Source organism: Notolepis coatsorum (assembly GCF_963971535.1).
Source record: "Notolepis coatsorum genome assembly, chromosome: 9".
Taxonomy (NCBI): Eukaryota; Metazoa; Chordata; class Actinopteri; order Aulopiformes; family Paralepididae; genus Notolepis; species Notolepis coatsorum.
Genome location: NC_140173.1, coordinates 95,255,244 through 95,268,042, shown reverse-complemented (window position 1 = coordinate 95,268,042; position 12,799 = coordinate 95,255,244). Strand labels below are relative to the sequence as shown.

General features: G+C 41.2%; 1 protein-coding gene across 1 annotated transcript in view; it reads left to right on the top strand.

The window, feature by feature from the left end:
• Nucleotides 1-12,799, top strand: part of LOC311234062 (integrin alpha-V-like) — a 128,343-nt gene that overhangs the window by 47,994 nt on the left and 67,550 nt on the right. Inside the window, exon 14 of the mRNA XM_084321157.1 lies at nucleotides 2,391-2,488. Coding sequence (XP_084177283.1) covers nucleotides 2,391-2,488 — 98 coding nt within the window. The remainder of the gene's footprint in view (nucleotides 1-2,390; nucleotides 2,489-12,799) is intronic.

Here is a 12,799-nt window from a genome sequence, read left to right as displayed (position 1 = left end):
ATGCAATCCTACCTGGAGGGGAGAGAACAGATGGTAGAGGTAAACGGTACTCTACCCCCCCCCCCTCACAGTGAGCTGTGGTGTTCCACAAGGAAGCATACTAGGACCGCTACTCTTCCTAATTTATGCAAATTACATGTCGTCAGCCTGTGACTGCAACTTGTTCCTGTTTGCGGACGACTCAGCCCTGCTGGTCTCTGACAAGAACAAGTTGCAGGTTGAAAAAACCCTCAGCTCGGAACTAGGCAAAATCTGCATATGGCTCGCTGATAACAAACTATCATTACACATGGGCAAAACAGAGTCCATTCTCTTCGGTTCAAATAACAAACTCAGCAAGACCGACGGCTTCTCAGTTGCAGTGGGTGACAATATTGTCACAAGGAAAGACGAAATTACCTACCTGGGTTCCATCCTAGAGGCTAATCTTTCCTGTGACAAAATGGCATCCAATGTAATAAAAAAAGTCAACCAACGAACTCGATTCTTGTACCGGATCTCCTCTCTGGTAAACAAGAATACCCTGAAGACTCTGGCAGGAGCACTCATTCAAGGGTACTACGACTATGCGTGCACCTCATGGTACCAAAGCACCTCAAAGGCGCTTAAAACAAAATTACAAACATCACAAAACAAACTGGTCAGACTACTACTTGACCTTACCCCCAGAACCCACCTCACCCCTGCCCGCTTAGAGTAGACGACAGAGTACAGCAACTTGCAATGGGCCTGATCTACAAGATACACTACACGACTAAGGTACCCATGTACATGTCAAAATACTTCCCAAAGGTCAGTGAATACCACAACCACTACACCAGAGGAAGCTCAACAAATCATGTTAAACCCAGATTCGGCTCAAACAAGGGACTAAACACGTTTCGCAATTATGCCACATCAATGTGGAACGCCCTACCCAAAGCCGTAAAGGAATGTGAATCCCTACCCACATTCAAAACTGCTCTTAAAGAGCACCTACGGGAGGCTGCAATTCGAAACTGGCCACCGTAAATGCCCAAAACCCCCACCACCTCCTAATAGACAGTCTCCTCCCCACCGCATGTACATATTCCCTCCCCGCCGTATGGATATTTCTCTCCCACCCACCCACCCCCTCCTAATGTACAGTCCCCTCCCCATCATATGTATATACTCTGTCAGGATCTAGGGGTAACAGTACTGTATATTTGAATACCGTTTATGTCACAAATGTATCAGTACTAAATACCTATATGTCCCTATGCCATAAATGTCATGTATGTTGTGTATGTCATAAATGTCTATATGAATTGAAAATGGGGGACCCTGATGGAAACAAGACAAACGTCTTTTTCAGGTCTGCATCCCCTTAACAATTGTGTGTATTGAGCCGTACTGTATTGTACCCATTCTGCAATCTGTTAAATAAAGTTTTCATTAATTCATTCATTCATTCAAGGAGCAGTCCTATAGGAGCAGTCCTATAGGTGAAGGAGCAGTCCTATAGGTGAAGGAGTAGTCCTATAGGTGAAGGAGCAGTCCTATAGGAGCAGTCCTATAGGTGAAGGAGTAGACCTATAGGTGAATGAGTAGTCCTATAGGTGAAGGAGCAGTCCTATAGGTGAAGGAGTAGTCCTATAGGAGCAGTCCTATAGGTGAAGGAGTAGTCCTATAGGAGCAGTCCTATAGGTGAAGGAGCAGTCCTATAGGAGCAGTCCTATAGGAGCAGTCCTATAGGTGAAGGAGTAGTCCTATAGGTGAATGAGTAGTCCTATAGGTGAAGGAGCAGTCCTATAGGTGACGGAGCAGTCCTATAGGAGCAGTCCTATAGGTGAAGGAGTAGTCCTATAGGAGCAGTCCTATAGGTGAAGGAGCAGTCCTATAGGTGAAGGAGCAGTCCTATAGGAGCAGTCCTATAGGTAAGGAGTAGTCCTATAGGTGAAGGAGTAGTCCTATAGGTGAAGGAGCAGTCCTATAGGTGAAGGAGCAGTCCTATAGGAGCAGTCCTATAGGTGAAGGAGTAGTCCTATAGGTGAAGGAGCAGTCCTATAGGTGAAGGAGCAGTCCTATAGGAGCAGTCCTATAGGTGAAGGAGTAGTCCTATAGGTGAATGAGTAGTCCTATAGGTGAAGGAGCAGTCCTATAGGTGAAGGAGTAGTCCTATAGGTGAAGGAGTAGTCCTATAGGTGAAGGAGCAGTCCTATAGGTGAAGGAGCAGTCCTATAGGTGAAGGAGCAGTCCTATAGGTGAAGGAGCAGTCCTATAGGTGGTAGAATACCTTCCTATGTAGGTAGAATCACTATTGTGTTTTGTCTGTTGGATAGATTTATTAAAACATTTATTTATATGAAAATGTTTATTATTATTACTTTAATGTCAGGTGTAAATACAATCTCCCCGTCCCCCTCCAGATGTGGCCATCTCTGCTCCGTACGGGGGGCCAGATCACAGAGGAATGGTTTACATCTACAACGGACAGCCCACGGGACTCAAACCCACAGCCTCTCAGGTAGGGCGGGGGCCATCTGCCAGCATGTTTGATTGTTCCGTTTTTACTGTTGTTTTTCTTGTGCTGTTCAGACAGTTATTATTATTATTATAAAAATAATTTTAATCAAGGTCAAACATCAGAAATGTTGTCCAAAGTAGAACCCTGGGGCACACATGGTGCGTGCGTGGTGCATCTGATATATATTATATCTGTGTGCTCCAGTGTTCTACTCTTTGTCCTTGATTCAAGACTGCTTGCTGGCTTGGGCTGATATATGGCTTGCTAGCTTCAGCTAAGTGTAACCAAACAACACTCTCCTGGCTGTGCCTCAGCTTAGTGTGAGTTGCGCTGTGGGTCAGGATGGTGCCGTGCTTATTTTGTTATTACCATGACAGTTAAAAGTATATATCCATTCATCCCTCTATCTATCTATCCTTTCCTCCATTCGTTTCATCCATCGATCTATCATCATACATTAGACCAGCAAATCCAGATGCTTTGGGTTTTCTTCCGGCCACACCTACTTTTGAGGGAAACGCAGATACTGTTCTTGTTCACACCATTGTTAGGTTTGATCTGTTTACAGGCGCCTTCGGTCTCTATGGTATTTTGCCATCCGGCTGCACTATATTAAGGGGAGACACTGCAGGTGAATAGGGTAAAAAAATTAACTAATAGATATCACAATGAAACTTCCCCAGTTGATTACTTATATTAAGACAAGACTTTTTTGTATTACAAGTTTTCTGAAATTGTATGTTTAAATATGCAAATTAGGCATGATCTACTTAATTATGCACTAATTTGCATATAGTTCCAGGACAGAAATCTGAACATTGGATAAAGCCATTTTCAAAATTATAGTTTCATTTTGTTGACATATTAGAGCCAAAGGTTATTACAGAGGGGATTTTGGATATCTCTTTTTATCACTCCATAAATCAGAAAATACTCCATGCAGTCCATTTTTATGGTAAAATTCCATATTTCGCCATGTTTTTAGGAATACAATGTGATATAAATCAGGGTATGAATGCGATATCAACAAACCCTTCTGTAAATACCTTCAGAACATAGATATGAATAGAACTGGAAGGTTTGCTGTATGTGTGTGCTACTGAAGTGGAGATTTCTGGCTCAGAGTATGAGGAAAAACTCTTAAAACTCATTTTCGGGAAAACGCCTTCAAAGTTCTGTATTGTAAAATGCCATACTTTTTTTTTTTAAACAGATATTTACAAACACAATACCTAATCAAACCATTAGTAATAGACAACCTAAACACATGCCTGATAACTGAATAATAATAATAATAATAATAATGATGTTATTGAACTGAACAGAACTACACACAGGCTACAAACAGTGTAGTACAGTGTAGTACCCCCTAATAGGCAAAAAATATTTGAATAGATATCACTATGAAACTTTCCCAATTTGTTATGTACATATAAACTAAGAAAAAATATATTGCAAGTTTTCTGAAATGTATGTTTATATATGCAAATGAGGCACTTCCCCATTAAATATGTGCACATTTATGGATGCAATAAGGCAAAATGATGTAAAATAAACAACTAAATGTGTGTTATTGACGTTTTATTGTCACTAGTTTCATAGAAGACATGTTTAGGAAGCAAAATATAACAAAATCTCAAAATCAACAAAAAAAGTATATTTGACTATTCACCTGCAGTGTCTCGCCTTAACTAATTTCTCTAGATGGGCATTTAACCTCTTAACCTCTTAAGCCCGGAGCCCTATTTTCTGAAAATCCGCCTAAAATACATACCTAAGTAAATGGAATATTGCTCCACTTCTACAAGGTCCATAAATATGCATGTTCTTGGTATCTAGGGACATCTATGGACCTCCGTGAATGTATTCCCAGTGTCAGAAATATTGTGTCTTATTACTAGGCTTGCTTAAATTGTGATGAAACAAAGGAGCTGGGCTCGATACCAGCATATCCTGCGTTAGTGGCGAGCGCCTTGCCCACTGCGCCACTCAGCCGCCCTGGGAAGTGTATTTTTGAAAAATTCCAACGCTCATTGAAAGCTCTGGATATATGGTTATGATGTTTATACTTGAATATGTTTGATTATTTTGTCAGACAGTCTGTAGAGCTTGATTTATGACGTGATGTCATTTGCGGTTCGCCCCCGGATGGCACGGGCGGAAGAGGTTAACAGGCACCCAGAAAAGTGGCAATTTTTTGGGGCGGTGACAGTGGCTCAGGAGGTAGAGCAGTCGTCTGGGAATCCGGAGGTTCGATTCCCGGGCAGCATGTCGAAGTGTCCTTGAGCAAGACACTTAACCCCTAATTGCTCCCGATGTGCAGGTTGGCACCTTGCATGGTTGCCTCTGCCATCGGTGTGTGAATGTGTGAGTGAATGGGTAAAATGTGAGGAACAAATTATAAAGCGCTTTGGATAAAAGCGCTATATAAATGCAGCCATTTACCATTTGACTTGAACTTGAGGACTGCATACTTCTTTTGCAAAGCTTATCTTTATATGTTATACTTATAGCACATGCATGAGCCTGGTCTCTTTTGAAAGATAACATTCTGAAGTTACTAATGCAAAAAAGGAAAATCACTTTTAGTGCTAATGAAATAGAGTAACAGAGGTCTGAACTTAAGTTGAACTTGAACTTGTGTACTCACATTTTTCTGTAGTGGTTACAATATCCCCCAAAAAACACCACGGATCCATAGCCTGAAGTCTTATGTAGTACAGGTCCAAATCTTATAAAAATCTGTTCAGAAATTGGGAGAGATCCGGGTAAACTGTGTGCCAAAAAAAAATAAACTCTCCAGAATTCCATTTCCTCATCCACGGCCATTCATTTGAAATGTTTTTCACTTCTGGTTTTCGCTCGTCAACTTTCACCTAGATCCCGTATTCGCACCTCCCCCCCCCCCCCCACGTGTGGTATCATTGGCCATCAGCGGATGATTGGCAGTTCTGGAGCGTCGGGAGTCCGGGGTGGTCATCTGACGCACGAACGTAAAAAGATGCTCGCCTGACATATCTTCATGTAACTCGAGAACCGAGGCACAGATTTGGTCGAGTGAGGTGGCGTTCGAACGGCAACAAATAGATCTTTAATTCTGTAATTTATAGTGCCGCCCACGTATACGACCTGGTGCAACTCATTGACGCCATGCTGTTTTCCCATCTCTACTCAATAGCGCCAGCGTTATTGACCATTTTAGCGATGTTTGCGGACCCATCGTGTGTTCTGTATTATAGCTATGGAGACAAAAGTATGGCTCATTTGACAGGCATTGTTCATAGTCCATCACTGACTAACCAGTTAATTTCTACATACTGTAGTTTGTGCGCTATTCCATGCTAAACATCGCCCCTTTCCAAAATAATCCAGTATTTTTTCATAGATCGCGAGATATGACGCGTTATATGCATTATGCCCAAATCGTTTGGGTTGCCCGCCTGAAACTCCAAATACTTCCAAATCAAAGGTATATACCATATACATACGTGTCTTCACAAAATCATCTAGGGGGGGGGGGGGGTCGTTTTAACTCGAAACTGCGATAGTTACCAAAAGCATGTTTTAGGTCCGGTAAAATATGACACAGAAGCATGTTTTAGGTTAAAAAAATACCAGCAGGTTACCTAAGATACACCTTACCTCAGTCAGAAGGTACTCCAAAATGAATAAATCCCAGTCGTCCTATTGCGATCGCAATTACTCGTGTATATTGGGCATGGCTACCATACGGGAAAGAATAGGTCTGAGGCACAAAATCTCCTGCCGATTGCTATGTCCTGATCAGTGATGGGAGTAACGGCGCTATAAATAACGGCGTTACTAATGGCGTTCGTTTTTTCAGTAACGAGTAATCTAACGGATTACTCTTCCAATCTTAATAATGCCGTTACCGTTACTGCCAAAAAATGCAGCGCGTTACTATGATTGAAGCTTTTTTTTTCATCAGACAGATCTCTGCTCTGAGAGGCATTCTGTCCTTCCTTGGTTAAAGTGGGCAGCGTGCGATTGGCTGAGGTTGAGTAAAATGTCATGGTAAGCCAATCAGAGGTAGAGGTAGAGGTGGGCGGGTGCCTCCAGAGTCTGACACACAGCGACACAACACAAGCGACTCAGTCAACGTGAGACCGCGGGTCCGTGTACGTTTTGATAGTTGGTTTGGCGAGCCCAAATAATCCAAAACGAATCCAACGAACAACACAAGCGAGCAGTCCATGAGCGTTTTTTGTTCACTCTTCTGTTAGTTGTGTTGCAGCGCAGGGCACTACACAGTAGTGGAGGCTACAGCCTTATCAACATAGTGCTGCCCTTCCTGGTTTAATAGCACAGTCTTCAGGTGCTCAGACTCAGAGATATACATATCTGTATGCCATGCATGTATTAAATGTCATGATTAGATTAGTTTAGATGATTAGATTAGATTATTATATCTGTATGTTGTGTATGTCATAAATGTCATGAATTGAAAATGGGGGACCCTGATGTAAACAAGACGAAAGTCTTTCTCTGGTCTGCATCCCCTTAACAATTGTGTGTATTGAGCTGTACTGTACTGTAGGGGTGGACGGTATGGTTTAAAATTTATATCACGGTATAATTTGAAGCATAGACGGTAACGGTATATATCACGGTATCATCGTTTTTGATAATTTTTTTTTTTTTATATATATATATATATTTTTTTTTTATAAAATATATATATTATATAATTAGACTTGTACTTGTATTATCTGCGAGACATCGCCACCACGCAACAAGCTCCACTGTCTGTCTACTCTAGTAGCCTCCAGCTACGGCCAGGATTCTCCGGAGCTGCACCTGGACCTATACTCGAGTAGCCTCGAGCAGAGCTACGGCCAGGATTCTCCGGCGCTGCACCTGGACCCTATTGTATTGGTATAACGTTAGCAAGCCCTCAGCTCGAATACGCATCGAATCAGTGTTATAAGACATTGATATCAGGAGCTATCTGTAGCCGGATATATAATAATAATAACTTTATTTGTATAGCACTTTTCATACAGAGGTTGCAGTTCAAAGTGCTTCACAACAGTAAAAAATACAGGCATAAGCGAGCATAAAAAGATAGACAGGTAGAATCACAGTGTTTCACATTAGGATCTAGCATCCCAATAGGCTCTCCGCTTACAGTTTTCAGTAACACAAATAGTAAAAATAGTTTAAAATGATTCAGTTTAAAAATAGTAAAATAAAAATAAGATAAAATAAAATAAAAATTATAAAATAGAACGGACATAAAAAATACAGGCATGAGCGAGCATAGCAAGATATGGCAAGTGACAACAATGCATAAAGTTTACAGACAATCCATGCTGATTGATCTGCCATAAGCAAGTGAAAGTTTACAGACAATCCATGCTGATTGATCTGCCATAAGCAAGTGAAAAGTTTACAGACAATCCATGCTGATTGATCTGCCATAAGCAAGTGAAGATTACAGTCTGTTCTAACAAACCAAACTGCCATGTATTAAAGTTTACAGACAATCCATGCTGATTGATCTGCCATAAGCATAAGATTACAGTCTGTTCTAACAAACCAAACTGCCATGTATTAAAGTTTACAGACAATCCATGCTGATTGATCTGCCATAAGCATAGTGTTTCACATTAGGATCTAGCATCCTAATAGGCTCTCTATTCAGTAATTAAAAAGTGCAATAACCGACGGACATAAAAAATACAGGCATGAGCGAGCATAGCAAATAATAAGAATCGTTTAAAATGATTCAGTTTAAAAATAGTCATCAGTAAGAAGTAAAAAGTGCAATAACCGACACATGAATTTGATAGGCAGTGTAAAAGAGTAGGCAGGGTAAGAATAAATACAAGTTGTGTCAGGATATCCCTGATGTTTCCTCTTGCCACTAGGTGGTAGCAGATATCTATCAGTGAAATGCCTGAGCAAAGAGATAGGTTTTAAGCTGTCTTTTAAAGAGGTCTAGCGAGTTGGCTTCCCTGATGTTTTGGGGTAGTTTGTTCCATAGTTTTGGGGCATAGTTGATAAAGGCTGCATTACCGATCCTCTTTTGACTGCTTCTGGGAGCCTCTAGTAGTCCAGCAGCTGATGATCGCAGTGTTCTTGCTGGTGTGTAATTTATTAGAGTGTTGGCGATGTAGCTAGGTCCCTGTCCATTTAGAGCTTTGTATGTAAGGAGAAGGACCTTAAAGTCAATTCTAAATGTTACAGGAAGCCAGTGTAAAGCGGCTAAGACTGGACTAATGTGCTCTCTCCTTTTGGTTCTAGTTAGCAGTCGGGCTGCAGAGTTTTGGATTAGCTGAAGCCTCTCTGTGGTTTTCTTAGGGAGACCTGTGAAAAGTGCATTACAGTAGTCTAACCGGCTAGATATGAATGCATGAATTAGCTTCTCAGCATCGTTCTGATTAATAAATGGTCGTACTTTTGCTATATTTCTGAGATGGAAGAACGATGTTTTCGTCACTTTGCTAATATGAGAATTGAAGTTCAGTTCTGAATCTATGACAACCCCAAGACTAGTGACCTCAGATTTGATCCAAGGGGTTAGTCCCCCCAGGTTCTTTATTAATGTTTCTTTTTTAGTTTTGGAGCCGATAATTAGAATTTCAGTTTTGTTCTCGTTTAGTTTCAGGAAGTTCTTACTCATCCATTTATTTATTGCCAGTAAGTAGTCTGTAATGGAGCTAATCGCTGTATCATTTGGTTCAGCAGATATGTACAGTTGTGTATCATCCGCATAGCTATGGAAATCTACATTATGTTCTCTGATGATATCACCCAGCGGTAACATGTAAAGGGAGAAGGACCTAAGCAACTCCCTTGTGCAACTCCATAGTTGTTGTCGTATATATCAGACATGTGATCTCCTAGTTTAACATAGAATTTCCTCCCTCTGATGTATGTTTTAAACCAGCCTAGCACATGGTCTGAGAAACCGACATGGTTTTCAAGACGATCGATTAGAATATCGTGATCGATTGTATCAAATGCTGCACTGAGATCTAACAGGATAAGGATGGAGATCTTATTCTCGTCAGAGTTTAGTCTGAGGTCACTGATTATTTTGGTGAGGGCAGTTTCAGTGCTATGATATTTTCTGAATCCTGACTGAAATTCTTCTAAGATGTTGTTTTCTTCAAGAAAGGAATTTATTTGAACTGAAACTATCTTTTCAAGTACTTTACTAATGAATGGTAGGTTGGATATTGGACGATAATTTGCCATTTCATTACTATCCAAGTTAGGTTTTTTTAGTAATGGCTTTACAACTGCTGTTTTAAAGGCATCCGGGAAAATACCAGTCCTAAGGGAAGTGTTTATGATATCTAGCACAGGGCTTGAAACACTATTAAATACCCGTTTGAAGAAAGCTGTAGGTATACGGTCAATGTCTGAGGTGGAGGAGTTACATTCTGAGACAGTTTTGCAGAGTACATCTAATGTGATGCATGTGAAACTTCTCATGGTTACATTGCACGGTTTGCCGCAATCAACTTTATTTCCATCATGAGTAATGCTGGCCCTGATCAAGGTTATTTTGTTGTTAAAGAATAGTGCAAGTTCTTCACACTTAACCGTTGATGACTGAGGAGGTGTAGGGGCAGTGTTGAGTAGTACATTAATAGTGGAAAAGAGGATTCTGGAGTTTCCAGCATTTTCTGTAATGATTTCAGAGAAGTAATCTTTCCTTGCTAAGCGGATGGTTTTATTATAAGCAGTTAAAGCATCTTTGTATATATCACAGCATATGGTGGTTTTTGTTTTTCTCCATTTTCGCTCCGCTGCACGACATTTCCTTTTTTCTTCGTTGACCGTATTATAGTTTAACCAGGGCGAGGCTCTAGTTTTCTTCTTTTTCGTTTTTAATGGGGTGACAGAATTTAATATAGATGACATTGCATCATTGAGATTTTCTACCATTTCATTTAGAGAGCTGTCATGATTGTGTGGTTCATGTAGTCTGATAAGATCAATGAACTTTGATTCAGCTTTGTCGTTTAGGAGCCTCTTTTTAACTATGATTTATTTTTTTGTTTTAGTAAGGGTTATTTGAGTATCAAAAAATATACAGTGATGGTCGGAGAGAGGTAATTCAGTTATTGAGATATTTGTTATGCTTAGCCCAGTTGTTGTTATAACTAAGTCTAGTGTATTCCCAAGCCGGTGAGTTGCATTTGTTATATGCTGTATTAGGTCAAAGCTATCCAGTAGATTTTTTAGTTCCATAGTTTTGGAGTCTGTTTTCTTATTAAAATGGATGTTCAGGTCTCCATTTAGGATCACCTTATCATATCCGGTAACACATAGTGAGATCAGTTCAGAGAGCTCCTGTATAAATACTGGTGAGTGTCTAGGCGGGCGGTATATTGTGACAATAATAGTTGATTCTGTTTTTAGTTCAATGGCAAGATATTCCATTGACATGAACTCGCCTAGTTCTGTGATTCTAAACAAGAGTTTTGAGGAGAAGATTGCTGCAACTCCTCCGCCCCTTTTATTTTTTCTGGGTATTTGAAAAAAGTTATAGTCTGGTGGACAAGCTTCTATCATTATTGATGTAGCTGTGTCATTATTTAGCCATGTCTCTACTAGGCAGATGCAATCTAAGTTATTTTCTTTAATCAGATCATTTACTAAGAAAGTTTTATTATTCAGTGATCTGACATTTAGGAAAGCTAATTTTATTTGTTGGACTTCTTTAGAGGAGGTCTGCTTTGGCTTGACCGTGATGGCCCTGAGGTTAATAGCAGGTAAACGCATTGATGGTGTATATTTTTCACCATGCCATTGGCTGGTTAGGATTACTTGTATGTTTTGAGAGATGGCATGGCAATTGTGCTATTCTGCACCGTACTGACTGTACTGTGCTTTCGGGGACATTTGATCAGACGAGATGGCCTTGTGTGATATGGGGGGGGGGGGGGGGGGGGGACGTCTTGTGCTGCTGTAATCCGTGGTGAGATTGTGTCCTTCATGACTATCTCTCATGCTGGTATGAGCTTAATATTATTGGAGGCCATCAAGGCATGACGCATGTTTGCTGATAGGAGCTTTGAACCTAAGCGATTTGGGAAGAAGCCATTTCTTTGAAAACGTTCTGGGTTATTCCAGAAAACATTGAAGTTGTCAATGAATTTCAGGCCGTGTACAAGACATGCAGCCCCTAACCATGAATTAAAATTTAGGAGTCGACTGAATGCTTCCTGTCCTGTGCGAAAGCATGCAATTGGTCCACTGATGGACACATCAGTGTTTGTGTACACAGACTGATGTTTGTCTAGTGTGTTCATTAAACGTGTGAAATCGTCTTTCAAAGTCTCTGTGCCAGTCTTCTTTCGCAGGATGTCAAACGATCCAGAGTGAATGACAATTTTTGTTATTCCCGGTCTGATTAGTGTTGGAAGTTTTTCGGCCAGCTCTTTGACAGATGTATTGTCTAGACAGATATTTTCTGTGTTTGCCATCTCCACATACCTTGTTGTGGAATCTCCAATCAGTATACAGTCTATTTTCTGTGTGAGGTTAGTATTTTTCTTTCCAACAGTTTTGGGGCCGTTTGTTTTTGGGCTAGGCCTAGTCTGCCGGTTCTTTCCACAGTCCTGTGGCCTTGGTGAAGCCTCGTTAGCCTTCTCAATAGCCGGCATGTTAACGCTGGTCCCGTACCTTCGGCGTTGGCTACCGCGACGTTCTCGGCGCATGATAGTCTCTTCGCTGTTAGCCGTTCGCTTGGTTTGGGTCGTGTTTGCTAGCCGTGTCGCTAGTGGCTCTGTTTTCCTCGTCGTCTCGTCGTTAGCGTGTGCTCCGATGTGCCGGCTGTTAGCTTCGCTAGCATTAGCGTGAGCTCCGGCATGCCAGCTGTTTGCTTCGCTAGTGTTAGCGTGAGCTCCGGTATTCTTGCTATTAGCATCGTTAGCGTGAGCTCCGTTTTCGCCCGCTGTTTGCTTCGTTAGCGTTGTTAGCCACGCTTCTATGTCTCTTTGCTTTGGGTGTTGATATGCATGTTTCTGAGAGTAGGTTGAAACTATTTCCTGGCGGTACCGGGGGTGAGGTCCTGGTTCGTTTTTTTCTCCTTTTTTCCTTGACGGTGATCCACTGCTTTGGTCTAGCTCCTTGGTTGTGCCAAGGACCGTCTTTTGGGTGGTGCTGTTCTGTAGCTACTAGCATAGGCCAGGTTTCAATCATGGCATTGTTGGCTATATTTGTAGTAGCTTCAAACATAGAGTCAAGGAATTGCTCACTCTGCTGTATTTGGTACAGGGTAGAAACCCGAGTCTCCAGCTCTACAATCTTAATACTCATCTTCAAGCAATT